This window comes from Dromaius novaehollandiae, chromosome 6, assembly GCF_036370855.1.
Source record: "Dromaius novaehollandiae isolate bDroNov1 chromosome 6, bDroNov1.hap1, whole genome shotgun sequence".
Classification (NCBI taxonomy): domain Eukaryota; kingdom Metazoa; phylum Chordata; class Aves; order Casuariiformes; family Dromaiidae; genus Dromaius; species Dromaius novaehollandiae.
In genome coordinates, this window is record NC_088103.1 from 6,131,724 (window position 1) to 6,151,416 (window position 19,693).

The following is a 19,693-nucleotide window of genomic DNA, read 5'->3' on the forward strand; positions in this document are numbered from 1 at the left end:
TGACTACCTGTATCCAGGGTCTGCTGTGTAAATGATTCACTACCAAGTGTGATTTTTGTGGCATTGCTTGATGCTGCACTTACGTACATACTGAATTTGAATGAAGTGCTTTAGTCAGCAAATATGCTACTCAAAATGAATGACTCCTACAAAAACACCTCAGATAAAGCCTAAGACCTAGGCACTTTGTACATGCTCTAAACCCCTTTTCACTTTAGCTTTTGTACTTTGCATTATACAATTGTTGGACTGTCTTTCTTATAACTGCATTTCACTATTTGTTTCTCTGTAGATTGTTCATTTTTGGCTTCTCAATACCTGAAGGAAAAGAAAACAACATTCAAAATGTAATTAACTACTATTTTTATTGAATTTCAGAGACACTAGTATTGCAGCTATGGGTATTTTTCACGTAAATACATTGCTGTGTTTTTTCACCTCTTAGATCTCTTTCTGACCCATGCTAGCAGTTTTACAGGTCCAGGAATAACAGTGTGAGCCATGAGATAGCAATAGTGAATTCTCTAGGCCTCATGAACTTTGCCAGTAATCAGCTGACTTGGGATTGGTTCCAGACACCCAGTTTCATAAGTCTGTGTGGTCTCAGAGGAACTGCAGGCACTTTAAAGCTAACCACACATAAAAGGTCTATCTAGGTATACAGGATTCACAGTGTCTCAGAGAAAAGATCATTGTGACACTAGTCTGAATGAAAAGCCTGAAGGCCCAATTTCCTTGCCTATGTTTCCTACACTACATAAATAAAGCATGGCTGACGTTTGTGAAAGTAAAGATGTGCAGTTCGTGAATGGCATAAATGTACTCAGGCTCCTTCCCCTACTCTGTCACTGTTCAAATTTACTGCAGAACTTTTCATTCAAGTACATTCAGATAGTCAAAAGAGTCATAAATTTTAAAATCCTTAAAATAATATTAATTTAACAAGACATATCAGCAAGAATGTATCAAATCCTCGGTCTACAAACAGTGTTTCTATGGATTCCTCCTCATCACGTCAATGATTTCTTTATATAAAACCTCTGTTGCATCGAGACTCAGTAAGAAATCACAATGGTTCCACTCAGGAATTGACTTGTGGTAAACAAGGTTAGCTATTTGTGGAAGTAGGAGGGCAACATCCCTAGGATCAGCCAAACAGTCGTCTCCTCCATTCCAGATGGCAGTTGGCACTTTCATGTTTCTCACATCATAGAGTGGTGGAACCATCTAAAAAAAGCAGAAAAAGACAATTTTGCAAAAGAGATCAAGTATGTGCTGCAGCGCAAAATATTATGCACTAAAAAGAATAATTGTTATCAATTTGGAATAAAACAGAAATTACTGCAAAAGTTTTCTTTTAAAGAAGAGAAATTTGAATTAAAAGATGCAGATGCATTAAGTGTGTTACAATTTTGCCCAGAGAACAGGTGTAAATTAGTTCTGCCATGTTAGCAATTCTGATTCTTATTCTACAGATAATTGGATCTAATTCAGCACACAGTAGAAAAAAAGTGCCTTGAGGAGTCGCACTGAACTTCACAGTGGTGGCTTCCATTAATGGCAAGCTACAGCAGTGGCAGGGGATATCCTAAGGCAGAGCTGGACAATGTCTTCAGGAAGACAAACCCAAATGCAGCATCTCTCTTCTGTTTTCTTTTTACAGCCTCAGAATTGCACCTAGGTTGCACTCCTTATTCAGTAAGCCAGCTGATAAGTAGACAAAATTATGGTTGCCCTGATCTGGTGTTAGTGATAGCCCTGCTTCCAGCAGGAGGTTGGACTGGAGACCTCTAAAGGTCCCCTGCAACCTGCTCTGCTGCGATTCTGTGATTACACCTCATATAAGCACTAGCAGTTCCTTCAGCTTCTTAATAGCAGGAAAGGTTTTGGAAATAAGTTTTTGAAAATGAGATGTATCTGGAAGGTTCCGTTAGCTCAACACCCCAAGGTCTTGTCATCGGGTGATTTTTCAGAGCCAAAATTTCCTCATTTGCACTGTAATTCTTCCAGTTAAAGAGCTTACCACTATCTGAGGGATTTGAGTTTTCTTGCCTAAGGAAGCAAGAAGCTTTTTTTCTGAACTATGTTACATACCTCTGATACTCTTCTTGCCACTGAACAACAATTGCCTAGGCTCCCAAAGGATGCAAATTTAACTGTTCATCGTTTATCTTGCCGTGTTGGGTCTGGGTGCCAAAAGGGCTTAGGGCCTTGACTTGCATCAAAAGCAGACAGAATTTACAACCAGGACAAAGACATCTGTTTTACAAGTTTCAGATAGAAACTGGTCACACAGTAATTGTTGCTTTTGTATGTCAGATTATGGTCTCCAACAAAAACACTGGAGAAGTGGAAAAAATCTAATACTTTATTCCATGTGGAAGACATTTATAAAATAAAGTTTAGAACAGAAAACACTGTTTTTTCAAGTGGAGGTCCTGCTAACTTACTGCTTCCATGCCCAACTTGTGTGCTTTGTTAAGAGAGGACAATAAATTTAGCGGAATCACAGCAGATTTATGCAAGCAAGCACAGATGGGAACAGAACATGTAAATGAAAAGAAAGGCCACAACTCTTGTTTAACAAGTTTAACTCTTGTTTAACAGTTTACCTGTTTATAGTGAAGATTGTTATACGTGCTTCCCCCATCAAAAGCTTTCAGTGTACCACTTCGAACTGTCTACAACAAAAATCCGAGGGAAACGTTTAAGTGAAATAGTTAGAGTAAGCATGCAAAAGTTAGCTCCTGAATTATTTGTCAACATTAACATTATTTTCAGATTTGGAAGGAAATCCTTCCGTCTTTTTTAAATGAAGGTGAGGATGACCTGAAGGCAGACATCAGTATATATTCCTAAGGATGAAGTGGATTTCTTAGAGTAAAAGTTTGTGGTTCCTCCAGAAAAGAAATGGTGCTCACAGTCAAAGGGTACTGAAGTCCATTCTGATTACGACATGTCTATTTCTTTCCCATTTCCTTCCAGTGGTACAGTACAGAGAGAGAAAAGCGGATCTTTGGCTTACTAAATTTAGAGGGACTTTTGCACATGATGCCGTCAGAGGCAAATGTGGCATTATGGTCTAGACTAAATTATAACCCTGTGGAGACACAATCAATTTAAAAGAGGAAACTTAAAAGTTGGTGATCATCATTGAACTGGGAAGATTTTTCAGGTGTATCTCACATGTCTGTCCTAGGTCCAGTACAATTAATTATTATTGTTAACTTGGATAAATTAATAGAGATTATGTTTATATACTTTGTGGTTAACATCTGGATGGAAGGAATTGAAAAGGTTTTAGAAAATGGGATTACAGTTCAAAACATTCTTTGTAAATTCAAGAATCGGTCTGAAATGATACTATCAAAGATGTGGTTTCAAAGGAGCCTCTGAACATCTCTATTCCAAATTCGATCTTCTGGAATGTGACTATCACCAGTTAGCCTGGAGAAGAGAAGACTGAGAGGGGATCTTATCAATGTATACAAATATCTAAAGGGAGGGTCTCAAGAGGATGGAGCCAGACTATTTTCAGCGGTGCCCAGAGACAGGACAGGAGGCAACAGGCACAAACTGAAACACAGGAAGTTCCATCTGAACATGAGGAAAACTTCTTTACTGTGAGGGTGACAGAGCACTGGAACAGGTTGCCCAGACAGGTTGTGGAGTCTTCTCCTCTGGAGATATTCAAAATCCGCCTAGACACAGTCCTGTGCAACGTGCTCTAGGTGAGCCTGCTTGAGCAGGGGAGTTGGACTAGATGATCTGCACAGAGGTCCCTTCCAACCTCAACCATTCTGTGATTCTGTGATTCAGTACAAGGCCAAGACAGCCATGGCTTTTCCCAGACAAGCCCTGAAACCCTCCATGACCCTTACCTCCCTGGTGACCCGGCCAAGGGCTGCTCCCCCTTGAGGGAAAGAAGTGTTTTCTCACATCCAACCTGAACCTCCCAGGCTGTATTTAGCGCACATTGCCCCTAGGTTTGCTGTTTGTCCCTACTCATGAGATAAGCTGAAATTCAATAAAGAATATACGTAGAAAAGAAAATCCAATGGACATACACAGAATGAGGACTAAAACGTCTAAGCAACAACACTTCATAAAATCACAAATAGAGTGAGCGCTCTTGTTACAAAAAAAAGTTCAAAAGTTATATTTGGGTCTCAGCAAGAGTACCATACTAGGAAGAAGCTGTGCTCTGCATACAGCCTATGGCACATGCTTTAAAGAATACGTCTGAATGGTTTAGGGTCCAGAAGCGATCAAGAAGAGATCTACAAAGAAATGTGCAAACAACTTGGCGTGCTTAATCCAGGGAAGAGAAGATCATAGCAGAATTCCAGTGCCATAGTGGCTCTGATGATGACTATTCTTCACATTCGCAATGGGAAGAGTGAGAAATTCTCAGCTTCATTGGCAATAAGGGAATCTGGCTTAAGTATTGGAAAAAACCTTTCTAATTATAAGCACAACGAAACACAGGAATAAGCTCCGCTAGGAGGTTAAAGTACTGCCGTACTTTTCTTCAAAGGAAAGATTGGTCCAGCCCAACAACTGTTTTCTATATGTGGTCAGCATTCAGACTGACCCACTCAGCACCCACAGGCATTTTTCTCTTCTCTGTGGCAGATGCTGATCCGCATGTGAGTATTTGTGGTTTGTGATCCACTAAATCCTAGTATTCTCCAACATTTTATGGCTGTTGTCTGTACCTTACCCTGCTCCATAGGGTGAAGGACTACTTATCCTTCAATACCCTAATTAGCCCTACATTCTGATCTACACAATACATCTCCTACACTGCAGGAGAACTGATGCAGTCTGACCACAGATGGGCACTCAGGCTACACGGAAACACTGGAGCTAGTCTGCAGTAAGACCCCTGAAATGTGCCTGCTGTGGACGCAGGGTCCTCAGCCCCTACTGTTTCTCTTTGCAGATCCAGTCCTATTCAGCCATGCTACTTCCTGATGTAAAGACAGCTCAAGAAGCTACCTAGCATTTCATGAAGGGGAAAACACAAAACCAACACAAATATCACTAATATGTTGCAGCAGATGAATACAAGAGACAGACCATAAAGGACTACTAAAATGCTCTGTACTCTGTTTTGCACAGGAAACTAGCTGAGAAAATTTACCTGAATCCAGTGGATTACATTTTGTACCGATGTTCCTGCTGGGACACGTGCCGCGTACACATCTACTCGGGTCTTAAAGGAAACAAGCACATCTCACATCAGGTTTCAATTAGCTCCGCAAAGCAGGGCAGGCAGTCTCAAGGCTTTATCTTTCGGAAAGATATTGAGGGCCCGCTGTACATTTATTCCTACATACCATATTTACTTTCTTCCAGTTAAACCCGAAGAGCATAAACATGACACTCCTGCAGGTCTTTGAATGCAGGCAGAATTTCGTAATGAACAGTTCAAGCGAGGAAGTGTGTGGTAAGACTTCTTTGGTGCCAAACATTGCCTGTAAGATTACAAACAAATGCACCAATAAAATACAAAGACTGGTCATGCTTTTCCTCAAAGGACTACAGCCTCATAGCTTTTATTTTACTTTCATACTGAGATATCTGTGTTGCCCATAAGTAGCCCTTCCTGGCATTCTGCTAAATGTTCTCATTCCATAGTTTTATATGCATGACAACCTACATTCATTGTACTTTTACATTAAATGGTAGGGCTCTCCATATCACTTTCACTTACCAACATTTTGCTGCCCTACTGTGTGCACATCTGTCCATACCACTAGCTCTCAGGCCCTAATTCTGCTACAGCATTTTGGATACTAAATTCAGGACAGCACAGAAAGATTCTGGATTGGGATGTGTGATTCTCTTCATTATGAAAATAAATGGATCACTAAGCACCTGTGGTCCAAAAATACTCTGCAAATGATTTGAAATATGCTGTGTAGGTTTCACATTTCAGAATCCCTATGAAAAATTACATTAATCTTGGCTAAGCAAAATATAATCTGTTTAAAGGACCAACATACCTTAAACCCATGGTCAGAAAAGAGTGCAAGCTTTTTTACTGGACTCCGAACAAATTTAACTGAGGCCACAGGAGCTAAAGCAATGTACATTTTGATTTTCTGAGCCAGCTCAGGCATAGTGGAAAAGGCTACAAAAGCTGAAAAACACCAAAGAAGAGAAAAATAGCTTACTTTTTTAAGGTACTAACGTACACAGTTAAGTTTTGTAAGAACTATCCTAAAAATATCAAAGAAAATGGAGACGTTCTATGTCGTCATAGGGTCAATCAAAAAGACTAAACTTGCTAAACCTTTGCCTTGACAATCATTGGTGGGCAGTGATCCAGGCCAATTTCCAAGTGTTTCTCCTGCTTGATAGCTGGGCTGAGATTAAATTTTCAGACTGAACTTCTCTCTCAAATCTGATTATAGTCCCAAAAACGAGTTCTGAAACAACACCTATTTACTTTGGGAATTATCTATTATTCTGATATACTGGCCAAAACAAAGATTTGGCAAGCAATAGAAATTGTTCTGCTACTTCTGTAAACAGTGCAAAGCATGTACTACTAATCAATGCTGCACTGGTTTCTTCTACAACCTTCGTATGAACAGTGCTGTCGCCTAAATATCTGTGTGTCTCTCCACACCAGAATAAAAGGAAGCTAGCATGATCTTAAACATGGGTAGGTTGAAGGAGCTGTATTTTGACGGGTTCATTGGCCAAGCTGAAGCCAGCAGGTTGAGATATATTGAGCTTATATCCATGTTTCCAGCTCAGTGGAAAAAAGACAAAATGGCGTATGTGGATAAAATTAGAAATGTTATAGTGCAGAAAGCTGTTTTCCCCTCCACTTACCTATAGTGGTGCCTTGTGAATGACCAATGTAATACAACTGTTTTTGTCCTGTTTTCTGTTCAATAAAATTTATAATTGCTGGGAGGTCATATTTAGCCATTTCATCAAAGCTGCAAAAGGAAGATTAGCTCTCTTACTGATAGATGCAATATCTACATATACGTGCCAATCATCAACAAACCAAAAAAACAGCGTGGAGGATATGACAACCCCACAAATTTCTCCATGCTTCTTAGTGTGTCCTTTGGTAAGTGTGTGATTAGGAAAACTAATGCATGTGAGACATTTAATGTGCATTCCTAGAGAGTTCCCAACATCTTGTGTAAGCCACTTGCCTTCCTCTTGCCACTTAAGCACAGTTTTTGGAAAGAGCTAATAAGGTCCAGCAAGACAATATTTTCAGGTGTGAATATGAGAATCACAAGCTGAGATAACAACAGTCTGACTTCTGGGGGTATAAAAGACATTGACTGCAGCCAGGCACATGTTTTTTTACCACATCTAAAAAACTGTATTCATTATGCACCTAAAATAAGTGGAAGTGCTTTAATTCAGGCCAGTTGATTTCTCACCTAGCTAAGACAGCATCACCTTTTGAACATGAAAGGAGTTAGATGTGTCTTAGTTCCTCAGTCTACCACTGTTTACCTGAAAGCCCAGAATTCCTCTTGCATGGGAGAGAGGCTCAGATGTCGTTTGCACCAAGTGTTCCCTCTGCTGTTTCCTATCCAAACATCATAGCCAGCGTCCGCGAGAATGAAGCCCAGGCTATTGTTAGCCAAATTGGTAAGCCATATGCTTCCTTCTACAAGTAAACCATGCTGCAGAAATGCAACGGGCTTTGGACCTGAAAGACAGGCATCAGGATCATTTCTTTTGAATGCTGTCTGACAGCACTTGAGACAGTTTAGAGACTCTCTTCCTTGTTAATTATGGTAGCCAAAGTGCACTGAGGTGTGTGGCAGTATTAGGTAATCCTGTTTCCCTTGATTTTGGTAAAACAGATTCGTTAGGTAGTAGATGCACCACATACATACACTATAACTCAGCGCATTTTCCTTGGTATCTTATTCCCAGCTTCACTGCTGACACGTACCTCTCTGCAGATGACCTATCGTTAGGTTAGCAAACACCTAGGGTTGGGGGACAGTATATGGAAAACACAGTCTTCCCTGGCTCCTTACTTTCCCCAACCCCTAAATAATGCTGGAAGGTCTTCCCCACTTCTCTCCCACACCTTGAGGCAGGTCCCTACTACTATTATACTAACATAAATATGTATAATACATAATACAGTATTAAAAACATTATGCTATCATAAAAAAATAGATACCATTACTCCCTCTACTCTAAATGAAAACAGCTGGTGCTGCCTTTTCTGAGAGGTCTAAAAGCATCTGCTTTTGTTTCCAAAACATTATCAGGTCAGGTGTTTTTGGAGACCTAAGTTCTCCATCTCAGCAGGCTTTTGGCAAAGTTGCTCTGTCAGGAGCACTAGCAGAACTCAGGTGCCTAGGGAGCTCTGCAGACCAACACGGAGGTGCCTGGAGAGGTGAGATGATAAGATGCAACTTCTTAGTTGAAGTTTTGGATCTAGAGCCTCCCAGTTTTGCTCAAACCTCTGTCTCCCTCATTTCCCCAATCCTTCATCTTTCGCCTCCCTTCCCCCTGCTTTTGTGAACACAGGGAGGACCGAGAGCCAGTGGCTCCCTTATGTGCTACGACTTCTGTGCTCCCTTCAGTGTCATTTCTCACAGGACAACACGGCCCCATGGAAGCTGCTCAAGGTTTTAGCTGAAGCATGAAACTGCTCTGTTGATTTGCCATGCAGCTGCAAGACTGTGCAACAGAAGCCAAGCTCCTAGAGAAAATCTGTGGCGCTAGGAGTGCATAGAGCAACAGTGGGTGGGATGGGTGGGCTGTTACTCACTGATAGGACTGCAGGCTGCTGGGTGCATGGGACATTACTCACACCCTGGGGGAAGAAAACTCTGCCACCTCACTGCAGGGAATCATCCTTTCGTGTAAGTTCTGAGTGTTCAAAAAAATCTTTACACATTTCAAAGCCATGGCTATCCTTGGGATCTTGAAAAGCTTCCTGCACAAAGCCCTGGTTTCTTGAGTAGAGGACAACATTTTAAGGTATGGGTTTTCTGTACAACACAGACACTAATTTTACCTTGGTTTTCAGCATTTCCTCTCCCATGAGGAATTCTGTTAATCTGAAGGATATAGCCATCTTCTGTTACGACATCATACTCCTCACTGGGATAACCCCAGAAAGAGATCATTTCACTCTGCAAGAAGGAAAAACAAAGAATAAAGGTAATCCTCAAGGTAATCCATAAAATTAGTATTTAACTTTCAGTAATTTATACTGACTGTTTCCCAGAGACTTACTGCCTCTGCCCCCCATACCATCATACTTACAATGTTCATATGTGCTTCCGGATTCTTAGCACGTGGAAAACGAAAGAGCCGCTGCTCAGATACCATCACATGGACCAAGGACATCAGAACTATAGACAGCCACATCCTGGGTTTGCCTAGAACAACACATTCACTGCAGCGACGCTATCAAAATCAATGCAGCTTCAAACTGTATCTGTACTTACCAAGTTTTGAGTTCATACTGCTTAGATGCCGGCTTGATATTCAGAAAGAAGCACTGCTTACCAATCAAAATTCAGGAGATTCAGAAGCTCATAGGAAAGAACAACCTGTGCTTTCATTATAAGTTTTCAACGGGGATTTACAGCAGCTAAAGGAGAGACTTGAGCAGGAAAACACCTCAGACAGGATTCAGACTTAGCCCGGTGGCTTAGATAATTGTTTCTAGCATTAATGGATACGTACTGGCTCAGGGAACACATCCTAATCAGAATATTTTCAATGAGGTGGAACAGAGTTTCAGAAATTCTAGCAAGCAATGGGCAAGGCAACAATCCTCGCAATGCTCTTTACAGACCATTGGAAATTGCAGTGTGTGTTGAAATATAGCATCGCATGCCTGATGTTTTTTCTGTTAGTGGTGGTTTAATGTATCTGCTCCTGTCCAATAACAAAACCCAGAAAACACTCTTGGACCTCAGTCCGTCATGCAAAGAACAAAACCCTGATCAATAGCTGCTGGAGCCCAAGGAAAACTTGGCACTTTCTACAGTATTTTCAGGGTTGCAAAGCAAGACATCTCAAATAGAAAATTACTGAGTACTTAATCATGGCTCTAAAAGTGATCCATTACAGTATCGTGGGCTTGCATTTTAAACAGTAAATACCAATGTTCACCACACTGTCTCACCATTAGAATGACAACTGTGCAAACACTGTCTCCTACATCACAGTCAGTAAATAGCCACAGGTCTCATATCTCAGCAAAACATATGAGACTTGCAAGGTAGACAAATGTGAAGTCCTACACATGGGAGGATGCAACTGTACAAGCTGGATAGACCAGATAAAAAGTGATAGATTGGAAAGAAAGCAGCTTTGCAGAAAAGGACATAGGATTCACACAGAGGACAGTAAGATTACCAGGGCTGCACCCTTGCAGTGATGAAGCCTAACCACACACCGGACTGCACTGGCCAGAGCATAGCAAGCAGGTGCAGGGAAGTGATTATTCCCCTGTGCTTGGCATGGGTGGAGCCACACCTGAATACTGGGACTGTATGGGTCTCCCCAGTAAAAGAGATACATTGACAAAATGGAGTAAGTCCAGTACAGAGCAATGGAGACGGTGGGGCTGGAGGCCAGGGCATACAAAGAGAGGCTGTGGGAGCTGGGCTTGTTCAGCCAGGAGATGAGAAGGCGAAGGGGGATCCGACTGCATCTTCCACTGCCCAAAGGGGTTACAGAGATGATAGGGATGGACTCTGCTCAGAGGGGCACAGAGAAAACACCAGACACACCAGCATAAGCTGCAATATGGGAAATCCCAGCTGGACCTAAGGAAATACCCCTTCCCCATGTGGGTGGTGCATCCCTGGGACAGGTCCCCGAGTGCTAGGGAATCTCCATTCTCAGAAACTGCCTAGACTCGCCTGGACATCGTCCTGATGCTCACCCTGCCGTGAGCTGGGGTCGGATCAGGGAGCCCCAGGGTGCCTTCAGCATGAATCCTTCTATTATTCTGTGGATGAGCTTTTGATTTTGACCATTGTCCAGGTGTGTCTAGCACAGCCTGGTGCAATGATCTAATTATGACACAACCACTACAATATCTGATAAGGAGCTGTCTCCTTTACATAACTGAAATGTCTCCTCTTCTATTCAGATCCTAATCTAGACTGTCTGTTACCAATACACAAAGGATGTAGGGTGTTATTTGTCACAGAAGTGATGATATAGTGCCAGGCACTTTACATTACAGGAAAGTGTATGATTGAGTTGGCGCTCTTCCAGGAAGAGCTTTATAACATCACAGTGCTGTTTGCATTACCTATTAAGAGAACTGTCCAAGTCTACCCAGGAAGCAGAGTGAGAATAGCAGGTTGATTCTGATCAATCTATTATGAGCCAACAATGTTTCATTCACTCTCGAAATAGAAATAAGATAATGAAAATAAAATCTCTGAACGCCTGCCCTTCTCCTTGAGCCTAGGGAAAGCAACAGAATTAATTACATACCACTCATAGAAGGAGATTTATAAATGAAAATGTATGTGTGACTTGTGTCACCTTACAGAGGAGCAATGTGTCTCCTAGCAGTTCTAGGAGTCACTTGATACTGGTAGGAGATTGGTTTAAAATAGGTAAAAGGAAAATTTTCACAGTGAAAAGTAAACCTGCCACAAGAAGTGGGGAAGACAAAGGGGAACAGTAAGGTCAAAAAGGTTTTAGACAAGTTTATGGACAACAGTAAATCAGTAAATAGATACTAAAAGGATGGAGCAGGGATGTCCCCTCTAACAACAGCTGTGGATGCTGGGGGACTACCGTTGGACAGCCTACAGAAAGTGGCCAGGCCCACGTGCTCCCCATGAATAGCCTCTTCTTCTACCAGCAATGGGCAGAGAAAACTGGGCTAGAGCAATCTCTGATCTGACCCAGCAGATCAGATTTCATCCCTGTCTTCTCCGACAAACACAGCTAGTCAGGTTAGAGTTGTTTTCCTTCAGTCAGAACCATAAATATCATTCACACACATACGCACACATAGGGAGAGAACCAGTTCTACAAATAGTTTTCCCAGACTTACCTTTAAAAAGGCAAAGGCTACCGGCCCAGCTGAGAGGTAGGGTAGCTCCTATAGAAGAAGGCAGAGAAATGCCAGTCCCTCTGATGGATGGACAATGTACCACAGCAATGTCTAGTGTGCAGAGTCAGGAGAAGAGGAAGATGGGGCACCAAGCAGCAGCAAGGGACTATTGGTCACCTCTAGCTGGTGTGCTGTGTGGCACTCTTCATCTCTCTTAAGACAACCCTATTTGAACTGCCTCGAGGGTGGAGTAGCAAGAATGGAGAAGAATAAATGCAAACACACTGCGATATTAAACAAAGAAATCATTAGGCAAGAACATACTTTAGAAAGGTCTTCTGCTGCCCAGAATTTGCTTATCAGCTCAATCAAATTCTGTTTAAGTAGTGCCAAGTAATTAAGGATGTTTAAAGGTGATTTCTACCAGTAAAGTGTTTTTAACTGATAACCTTGAAGAAAAATTCCAGCCTCACATTTTGCTGTCTGTCTTACTTAATTATTACAAGAGAAATGATTCATTTATTAAAAAGGAAGTCTTACGGCAGATCTTATGTTTCGGAAATTATGATGCACCAGACAGAACTCTATAACCCTTTGTTATACAATGTTAGGGACAGAACCGTTAAATGTGAACTTGAGACTCCTGCAAGAGTACAGGATTGCTTAGCAATGTAGGCAAAATGTACGGCTGTGCAATTCAGCAGGTCTCCTAGGAGATACCGCTTGCAATGGAATTCCATCTGGGATCTCTGGTGGCCCTGAGCAAATGCAAAGTCTGGCAATGCCCTGAGCCCTCGAACAGAGAGGACTTCAGCTTAGCCACATCTATGTCCCAAGCACCTAATTCCCAAAAGGGATACACAGCTCTACATTACTGCCTGGCTATCACAGTGCATGAAGAGAAATTGGGTCAGAGGGGAACCACAGCTGGCAGGGTGCTGAGCAAGATGCCAACCAGTGCTTTCCACAGGACGTGCTGAGGAGAAAGACATATGCTCCTGTCACTTCTCCCCAGGGTATGGTGTAGTCAACTGTGCCAAGAAGAGAAAAACTCCCATAAATCTGAATTCACAGTCTTAAGCTCTGACAGGTTGGATGGTCAGTTATATGGTCAATCTCTCTTTTACAAAACCTGAGGATACTCCAGACTGAACATGAAATCTCCACCACTACTCCACAACTCACATGGGAAGGGCAAACAGGGCCTCCAACCTCTCTCCAAGGAGTGCCTATTAAACAACATCTGCCTTGAGGCCAGCTCAGAGCTCCCCCTTCAAGATGGATGCCATCAAAACCCTCAGCAGGTAAGTGTTGTCTCTTGGTTGCAATAAGTTGCCAAGGAGCTTTAAATCAATCTGTTGCCAAATGTGCGCCAAAGCATTGGGTTGTTGTGTGTCCCAGCAGTTCTCTGGAACTGCCTCCTTCACCTGCACAGCTAGGTAAAGATAATAATAGAAACATTTCCCACCAGTTGCCCACTCTCCAGGCTGGAAGAAGGAAAGGAGCATGTTTTCCTGAATTGCGGCAGATTTAGGAACCACTAGCAATGGGATAAAGTTGAAGGGGGCAGCTCTACAACGACAACAGGCAGGGTGAAATCCCTTCAGCTCCTGCTTGTGGAGTCCAGGAAGGAGTAGCATTAGGCTCACAAAGATGTCCTTAGAAATTGTAATTCATCATCTCCCAGTGGATGTCTGTTGCAAACGTCATCCAGAAAATTTCACCTTTCCCCAGACAGAGGCATTGTACACATGCCACCACCCCTCAACCCCCTCTGATCTCAGCATCTTGGGATCCCACTTTCTTAACATCAAGAAATGTCTTCTTGCAAAATACAAGCTAGTTCCAGGTATGCTTACGGAAAACCTTTGGGTGCTGGAGTTAGCCCATCAGCACTTTCAGGAAGCTGTCTGTCACACCCTCGAGTAATTCTTGCTGGGTAGCACATTTAGGTGGGCAGGACTTGATTATGCTGGAAGCTGATCATCAGCAGGGTGGATCAGACTCAGTTCCAGAGTATTTCTGGATAACTGGTGCTGGGGCTGAGTCAGTGCAAGAGAGTATTTCTGGATAACTGGTGCTGGGGCTGAGTCAGTGCAAGAGCAGAGATGACTTATCATGTATCTCACACTTCGTGCTCTCACAGCCCTGCTCACCATCATGATCCACTTTTTCTGTTGAATGCTCTGGGAGTTTCCCATGATACTCAAGGTCTAGCAGGTCAAGGTCTATGGATGAGTTCTAGCAGCCACATCCCATGCAGGCTCCTAATCAGTGTGCTACCTTCCCTAGCTCAAATACCATACTCGATAAAATGCCACAAAGTCTAAGAACTCAAAAAAAGGATAGGGAGGCACATGATTAGTTGAAGGGTGACAGTTAAAGAGTTACAGCATCTAAATTACAGCCATAGCCATACAACAAAATAAGTGAGCAGTCAGTCTCCACAGAAAGTGGGGTAGGGTTGGAGGATTCCAGCAGAGAAATAACTCCATGTTGTGAGTCTAGTCTATCTCTTGATCTTTGGATAACGCTATGTATGCCTATGTTGCTCAAAGCTCTGGCCTTTCCAGGCAGATACAAAACAATTGAGACATACTGGGGGCAGAGGTTTTCTGGCAAGACATAGGTTCTTCAAATACATGTGTTTCACTGCCCATTACATAGCTGATTATCCTTGTGGATTATTGGTTGGGTTTTCACAATTAACAATGCCTAGTCTGTCATCTCGACAGCTCTATTAACTCCCAGAAATTCCTTGTTTGAACCCTTTGCCTTTTTTCTCAGCAAGGTGGTGCATGGCCTTTTACAGGCTTTTTTATCTCTGCTGGCTTTAGCTTTGGAATCTAAACATCCCTGAAAAGAAGAGGTCAATAGGTATTGGTGCCTCCATCCAGCAGGCCATCACATTGCAAAGTCAGAAACAGCAGCTGGATGCAGCTTGAAGGGGTCCCTCAGGTCTGTTCATACAGAATCACAGAATGGCTATGGTTGGAAGGGACCCTTAGAGATCATCTAGTCCAACCGCCCTGCTCAAGCAGGGTAACCTAGAGCATGTTGCACAGGATTGTATCTGATAACAGCTTTCAATATCTCCAAGGAAGGAGATTCCACAACCTCTCTGGGCAACCTGTTCCAGTGCTCAGTCATCCTCACAGTAAAGAAGTTTTTCTCTACGTTCTCTATGGAACTTCCTGTGTTTCTGTTTGTGCCCACTGCCTCTCGTCTTGTCACTGGGCACCACTGAGAAGAGCCTGGCTCCATCTTCTTTACACTTGCCCTTCGGATATTTTTACACTGCAATAAGATCCCTTTGAGCCTTCTCTTCTTTAGGCTAAACAATCCCAGCCTTCTCAGCCTTTCCCTCATATGACAGACACGCCAGTCCCTTAATCGTCTTAGCAGCCCTCCACTGGACTCGCTCCAGGAGCTCCCTATCTCTCTTGTACTGGGGAGCCCAGAGCTGGACACAGCACTCCAGGTGCAGCCTCACCAGGGCTGAGCAGAGGGGAAGGATCACCTCCCTTGACCTGCCGGCAATGCTCTTCCTCATGCCGCCCTGGATACCATTGGCCTTCTTGGCCACAGGTGCACATTGCTGGCTCATGGTCAACTTGCTGTCCACCAGCGCTCCCAGGATCTCCACAGAGCTGCTTTCCAGCAGATTGGCCCCCAGCCTGTACTGGTGCATGGCGTTGTTCCTCCCCAGGTGCAGAACTCTGCACTTCCCCTTGTTGAACTTCATGAGGTTCCTCCCTGCCCATCTCTCCAGCCTCTCGAGGTCCCTCTGAATGGCAGCACAACCATCTGGCGTATCAACTGCTCCTCCCAGTTTTGCATCATCAACAAACTTGCTGAGGGTACACTCTGCCTCACCATTCAGATCATTAATGAAGAAGTCTGCCCCTTAATTCTTACCCATAAGCTCTCAGTCAGCCCATTGTCCACCCCTAGGCAGAGCTCCATACATTCCACCTGCACTCTCAAATAAAGGGCATATATTGTACCATTTACTTCCTTGGCCTTATCCCAAGAACCTGCTTGCATCATGGCATATATTCCACACTGATCTTGTGGCCTTTTTCTGTGCACTGTGCTGCCAAGCCCACTTCCATCTCACTAAGGCCCACTTCCAGCTTCCTGTTCATCAGCCCTCCGGCACTTACATTCTTCACCTGGATTATGAATGCTTGTGTCACTCTTTTTTTGTTTTAAGTATTTGTCTCTGCATTAAGTATTTGTCTCTGCAGTCAGATTGGTGCAGTTTCTGGGATCCCTTCTGCAGAATGTGGTGTTGGTCCTGAGTGAGGTCTTCATTATCTTTCCAAACGGTACCCAGAATAACCGCAAGTCTTGCAGCAATATTTCTGTCCAGGCTGGAAGGTCAGGCTCGGATGGGGGTGGTTAATGTATCATACTCTGCCTGCAGGCCAGTAACAAGCGGAGTACTACAGGAGTCTGTCCTGGGACCTGTCCTGTTAAACATCTTTACCAATGACCTAGAGGAGGTGATGGACTGCACTCTTGTCAGGTTTGCAGAAGATACCAAACTGGTGGTGGGGGAGGAGGGTTACCAGTAGATACACTTGAGGGCAGTGCTGCTATCCAGAGGGACCTAGCAAGGCTGGATGAACGGGCAGACAGCAACCTTGTGCAATTCTGCAAGGAGAAATGTCAAGTCCTGCCCCAGGGAAGGAAGAGCCCCTTGCAGCGACACAGGCTGGGGCCTGACTGGCTGGGGAGCAGCTCTGCTTGAAAGGCCCTGGGGGCTTGGTGGGCAGCCCTGGCAGCAGAGGAGACCCACAGCATCCTGGGCGGTATTAACAGGAACACAGACAGAAGACAGAGGGAAGAGATTAATCCCCCTCTATGCAGCACTTGTGAGACCGCATCAAGATACAGTGTCCAGTTTTGGGGCCCTCCAATACAGGAAAGACATTGACAACCTACAGCAAATTCACTGGAGGGCACTAAAGTGGTGAGGGGGCTGGAGCAGCACTTGCCCTAGGAGGAGAGGCTGAAGGAGTGGGGCTCGTTCAGTCTGGGAAAGAAAAGGCTTCAGAGGGACCTCAGAGCAGCCCTCCAGTACCTACAAGGACACTATCCAGGAGAGGGAAACAGTCTCTTCTCAGTGCTGCCTGGTGGAAGGATGAGAGATAACAGGCATTATTTGAAACAGGAGAGATTCAGACTGGATATAAATAAAATCCTTTCCCTCATGAGGACAGGCAAGCAGTGGAACAGGTTGCCCAGGGAGGCTGTACAGTCTCTGTCCTTGCAGGTTTTCAGGACCAGACTGGATAAAGCCCTGAGCAACCTGATCTGACCTCAGAGTTAACCCTGCTTTGAGCAGGAGGTTGGACTAGAGACCTCCCGAGGTCCCTTCCTACCTGAATAATCTTACATTCCTACGATCCTATGATCCAGCTCACACAATTCTTTCTCAGTACCCTCTTCTTTCTTTCAACACAGAGCTTCTGCACACAGCTGCAGGACAGCTTTTGTATTCAAATCCTCACTAATATCCGTGCCTTTAATGAATAATTTTCTCCTCTTCCAAGCGCCATGGGGAAACATTTTAATGCTGTTATTTTAGTTCAAGTCAAGCATATTCGAATATAGACTCTAAGAGAATTAATCACTTCCAGAAACTCAAGGAAAGTGATTATTCTCCTTGGCAGTTGTATCTACTTGATCTAATCTTGGGCCACCTCAGTAGGAGAAAGATCATGACTGACCAAAGGGAGTCTAAGAAAGGGTCAGTAAGACAGTCAGGGGGCTGGAGCCCAGGGTGTACAAGGCTGAGAGAGCTGGGCCTGTAGAGCCTGAAGACGGTGAAGTGCAGGGGGGGATTTAATTGCAACTTTCACTATCTGAAGGGCGCATAACAAAGACAAAGAGGTCAGACTCTGTTCAGTGAAAGCACCAGAGGCATCAGCACAATTTGCACCAAGGGAAATCCTGCCTGGCCCTAAGCGAACAGTCCTTCCCCACACAAGCAGTTCTGCCATGAGGCAGGGCCCCAAGTGGTGGGGGATCTCCAACCTCAGAGACTGCCCAGACTCACCTGGACATGGCCCTAAGCAACTTGCTGCAGCTGTGAAGTTGGCCCTGCTGCGAGCTGGGGTTGGTATGGAGACCCCCAGGGTGCTGCCAAGCCTGAGCCTGGTTGTGATTCTGTGATGCTGGTTAAGAACATCCTCTGCCTCAAGTCTTTTTCTAGTCATCACAGCATCAGTTGGTCCAATAGTTAGGTATTACATCTATTATCTTCTTTGTGTCTTTTATACTTTTACGGCCATAACCCAACTTTTATTATTTTAAAAATTTATTTCTGGACCCATACCTATAATATACTATAGAACTATCCTCAGTACTTTTAAATACTTGTTTTTAACAAAGAAAATCCACCACATCATTAGAAACCTGTAAAGTCTCTGCATAAATTATGTTGATTGAATGACCTGTTTTTTAACACACAAGCACCCAACCCTTTCTTGAAATAAACCCCCTGGAAGCAATCATACAGCCAAGCTACCATTGGAGAGGTACGATGAAGTGCAGGTGCATGGTACTCCCTTACCCATTACCTACCTTACGCACCTTACAAGCAGGCCAGCCTGGGACTTTCCAGTTCCAACAGGTTTCCTCCTCTTCTGTGCAGCAGGACTGGCGGCGTTTGCAATCTGCTGGCCCCACCTTGTGGAGGACTTCATCTGAAATGAGCTACATTAACGGCAGAGTTATAATCCTGGCAGCTGCATGAAAATTGGTTTCCAGAGGGTCTCATTTTGAACCCACCGGTCACCTGCTTACCATAGAGCCAGAGAAGCTCCTCACGCGGACAGAAGACATATTCATGGTTTGCCTTTTGGGAACGGAGGAAGAAGGAGCTGAAGGCGACAGGAGCTCTCAGTGCTGTGACTTTATTTGTGTGCCACCTTTGAGGGGCTCTCCTCAGGCTCAGGAAACCTTCCAAGCAAATCTTTTAGCCTGGGGACAGCGTGCCGATCCGCGGGGCCCCTCTCATGCCGCCGTGCCCCTCTTGCAGCTCCTCCCAAGGGTGGGCCCTGGCGTGGGTGGTGGATGGCTTCGAGACAGCTTGGCGAGGGGCAGAAATGAGGGTGCTTCGGCACGGGGTGACTCGAGGCTCTGCCCAAAAGTGCCCCTTGAAGGGGGGGAGGGGGCCTTGATGGGGGAGAACGGATGTTTTAGTGCGGGCGCAGCCCCAAGCTCGTGTCTCAGCCCTGGCACGCAGCTGTGGCGCGCCATGTATGTCTTAACGCAGGTACAGACTGCCCGTGCCCCTCAGCGTGTGCGTCTCCCTCCCTCTCCCTGTGTCTGCGTCCCGGCGGGGCAGACCCGCGGCGGTGCCCGCCCCCGGGGCGCGGCGGGGCGGGGCGGGCGGCCGGGCCATGGCGCGGGTGCTGGTGGTGGGCGCGGGGCTGACGGGCAGCGTCTGCGCGGCGCTGCTGCGGGCGGCGGGGCCGGGCCGCCTCGAGGTGTGGGACAAGGCCCGCGGCGCAGGTGGGGCCGCGGCGGGGGGGGTCGTGACGGGACGGGGGGGGAGGGGAAGGGAGGGGGAGGCGCGCGCGTGCGCCCGCTGCCTGGCGGCGCGTCACGTGACGTGGCGCCGCCTGACTG

General features: G+C 44.8%; 2 protein-coding genes across 6 annotated transcripts in view; one reads left to right on the forward strand and one right to left on the reverse strand.

The window, feature by feature from the left end:
- Positions 1–346: 346 nt before the first annotated feature.
- On the reverse strand, positions 347–19,448 carry LOC112981630 (lysosomal acid lipase/cholesteryl ester hydrolase-like). Of its 3 annotated transcripts, none has more exons than XM_026097432.2 (11): positions 18,866–19,448; positions 18,653–18,775; positions 9,280–9,395; positions 9,029–9,146; positions 7,498–7,696; positions 6,850–6,959; positions 6,012–6,148; positions 5,343–5,480; positions 5,147–5,218; positions 2,613–2,681; positions 347–1,227 (listed from the first exon to the last, which is right to left on the reverse strand). In XM_026097432.2, exons 3-11 carry the CDS (start codon positions 9,382–9,384, stop codon positions 994–996), a joined length of 1,182 nt encoding a protein of 393 aa, XP_025953217.2. In that variant the 5' UTR covers positions 9,385–9,395; positions 18,653–18,775; positions 18,866–19,448; the 3' UTR covers positions 347–993. The 3 variants fall into 3 exon arrangements, with proteins under 3 accessions (XP_025953217.2, XP_025953215.2, XP_064369619.1); XM_026097430.2 differs by having other exon boundaries at positions 18,644–18,775; XM_064513549.1 differs by lacking the exons at positions 18,653–18,775; positions 18,866–19,448 and adding an exon at positions 12,050–15,695.
- The window catches only part of RNLS (renalase, FAD dependent amine oxidase), an 89,606-nt gene continuing 89,322 nt past the window's right edge, over positions 19,410–19,693 (forward strand). Inside the window, exon 1 of one of the 3 annotated variants that reach the window (XM_064513551.1) lies at positions 19,410–19,576. In XM_064513551.1, the coding sequence (XP_064369621.1) occupies positions 19,465–19,576 (112 nt within the window). In that variant the 5' untranslated portion in view covers positions 19,410–19,464. The remainder of the gene's footprint in view (positions 19,577–19,693) is intronic. The other 2 variants (XM_064513550.1, XM_026097368.2) reach the window with 2 other exon arrangements.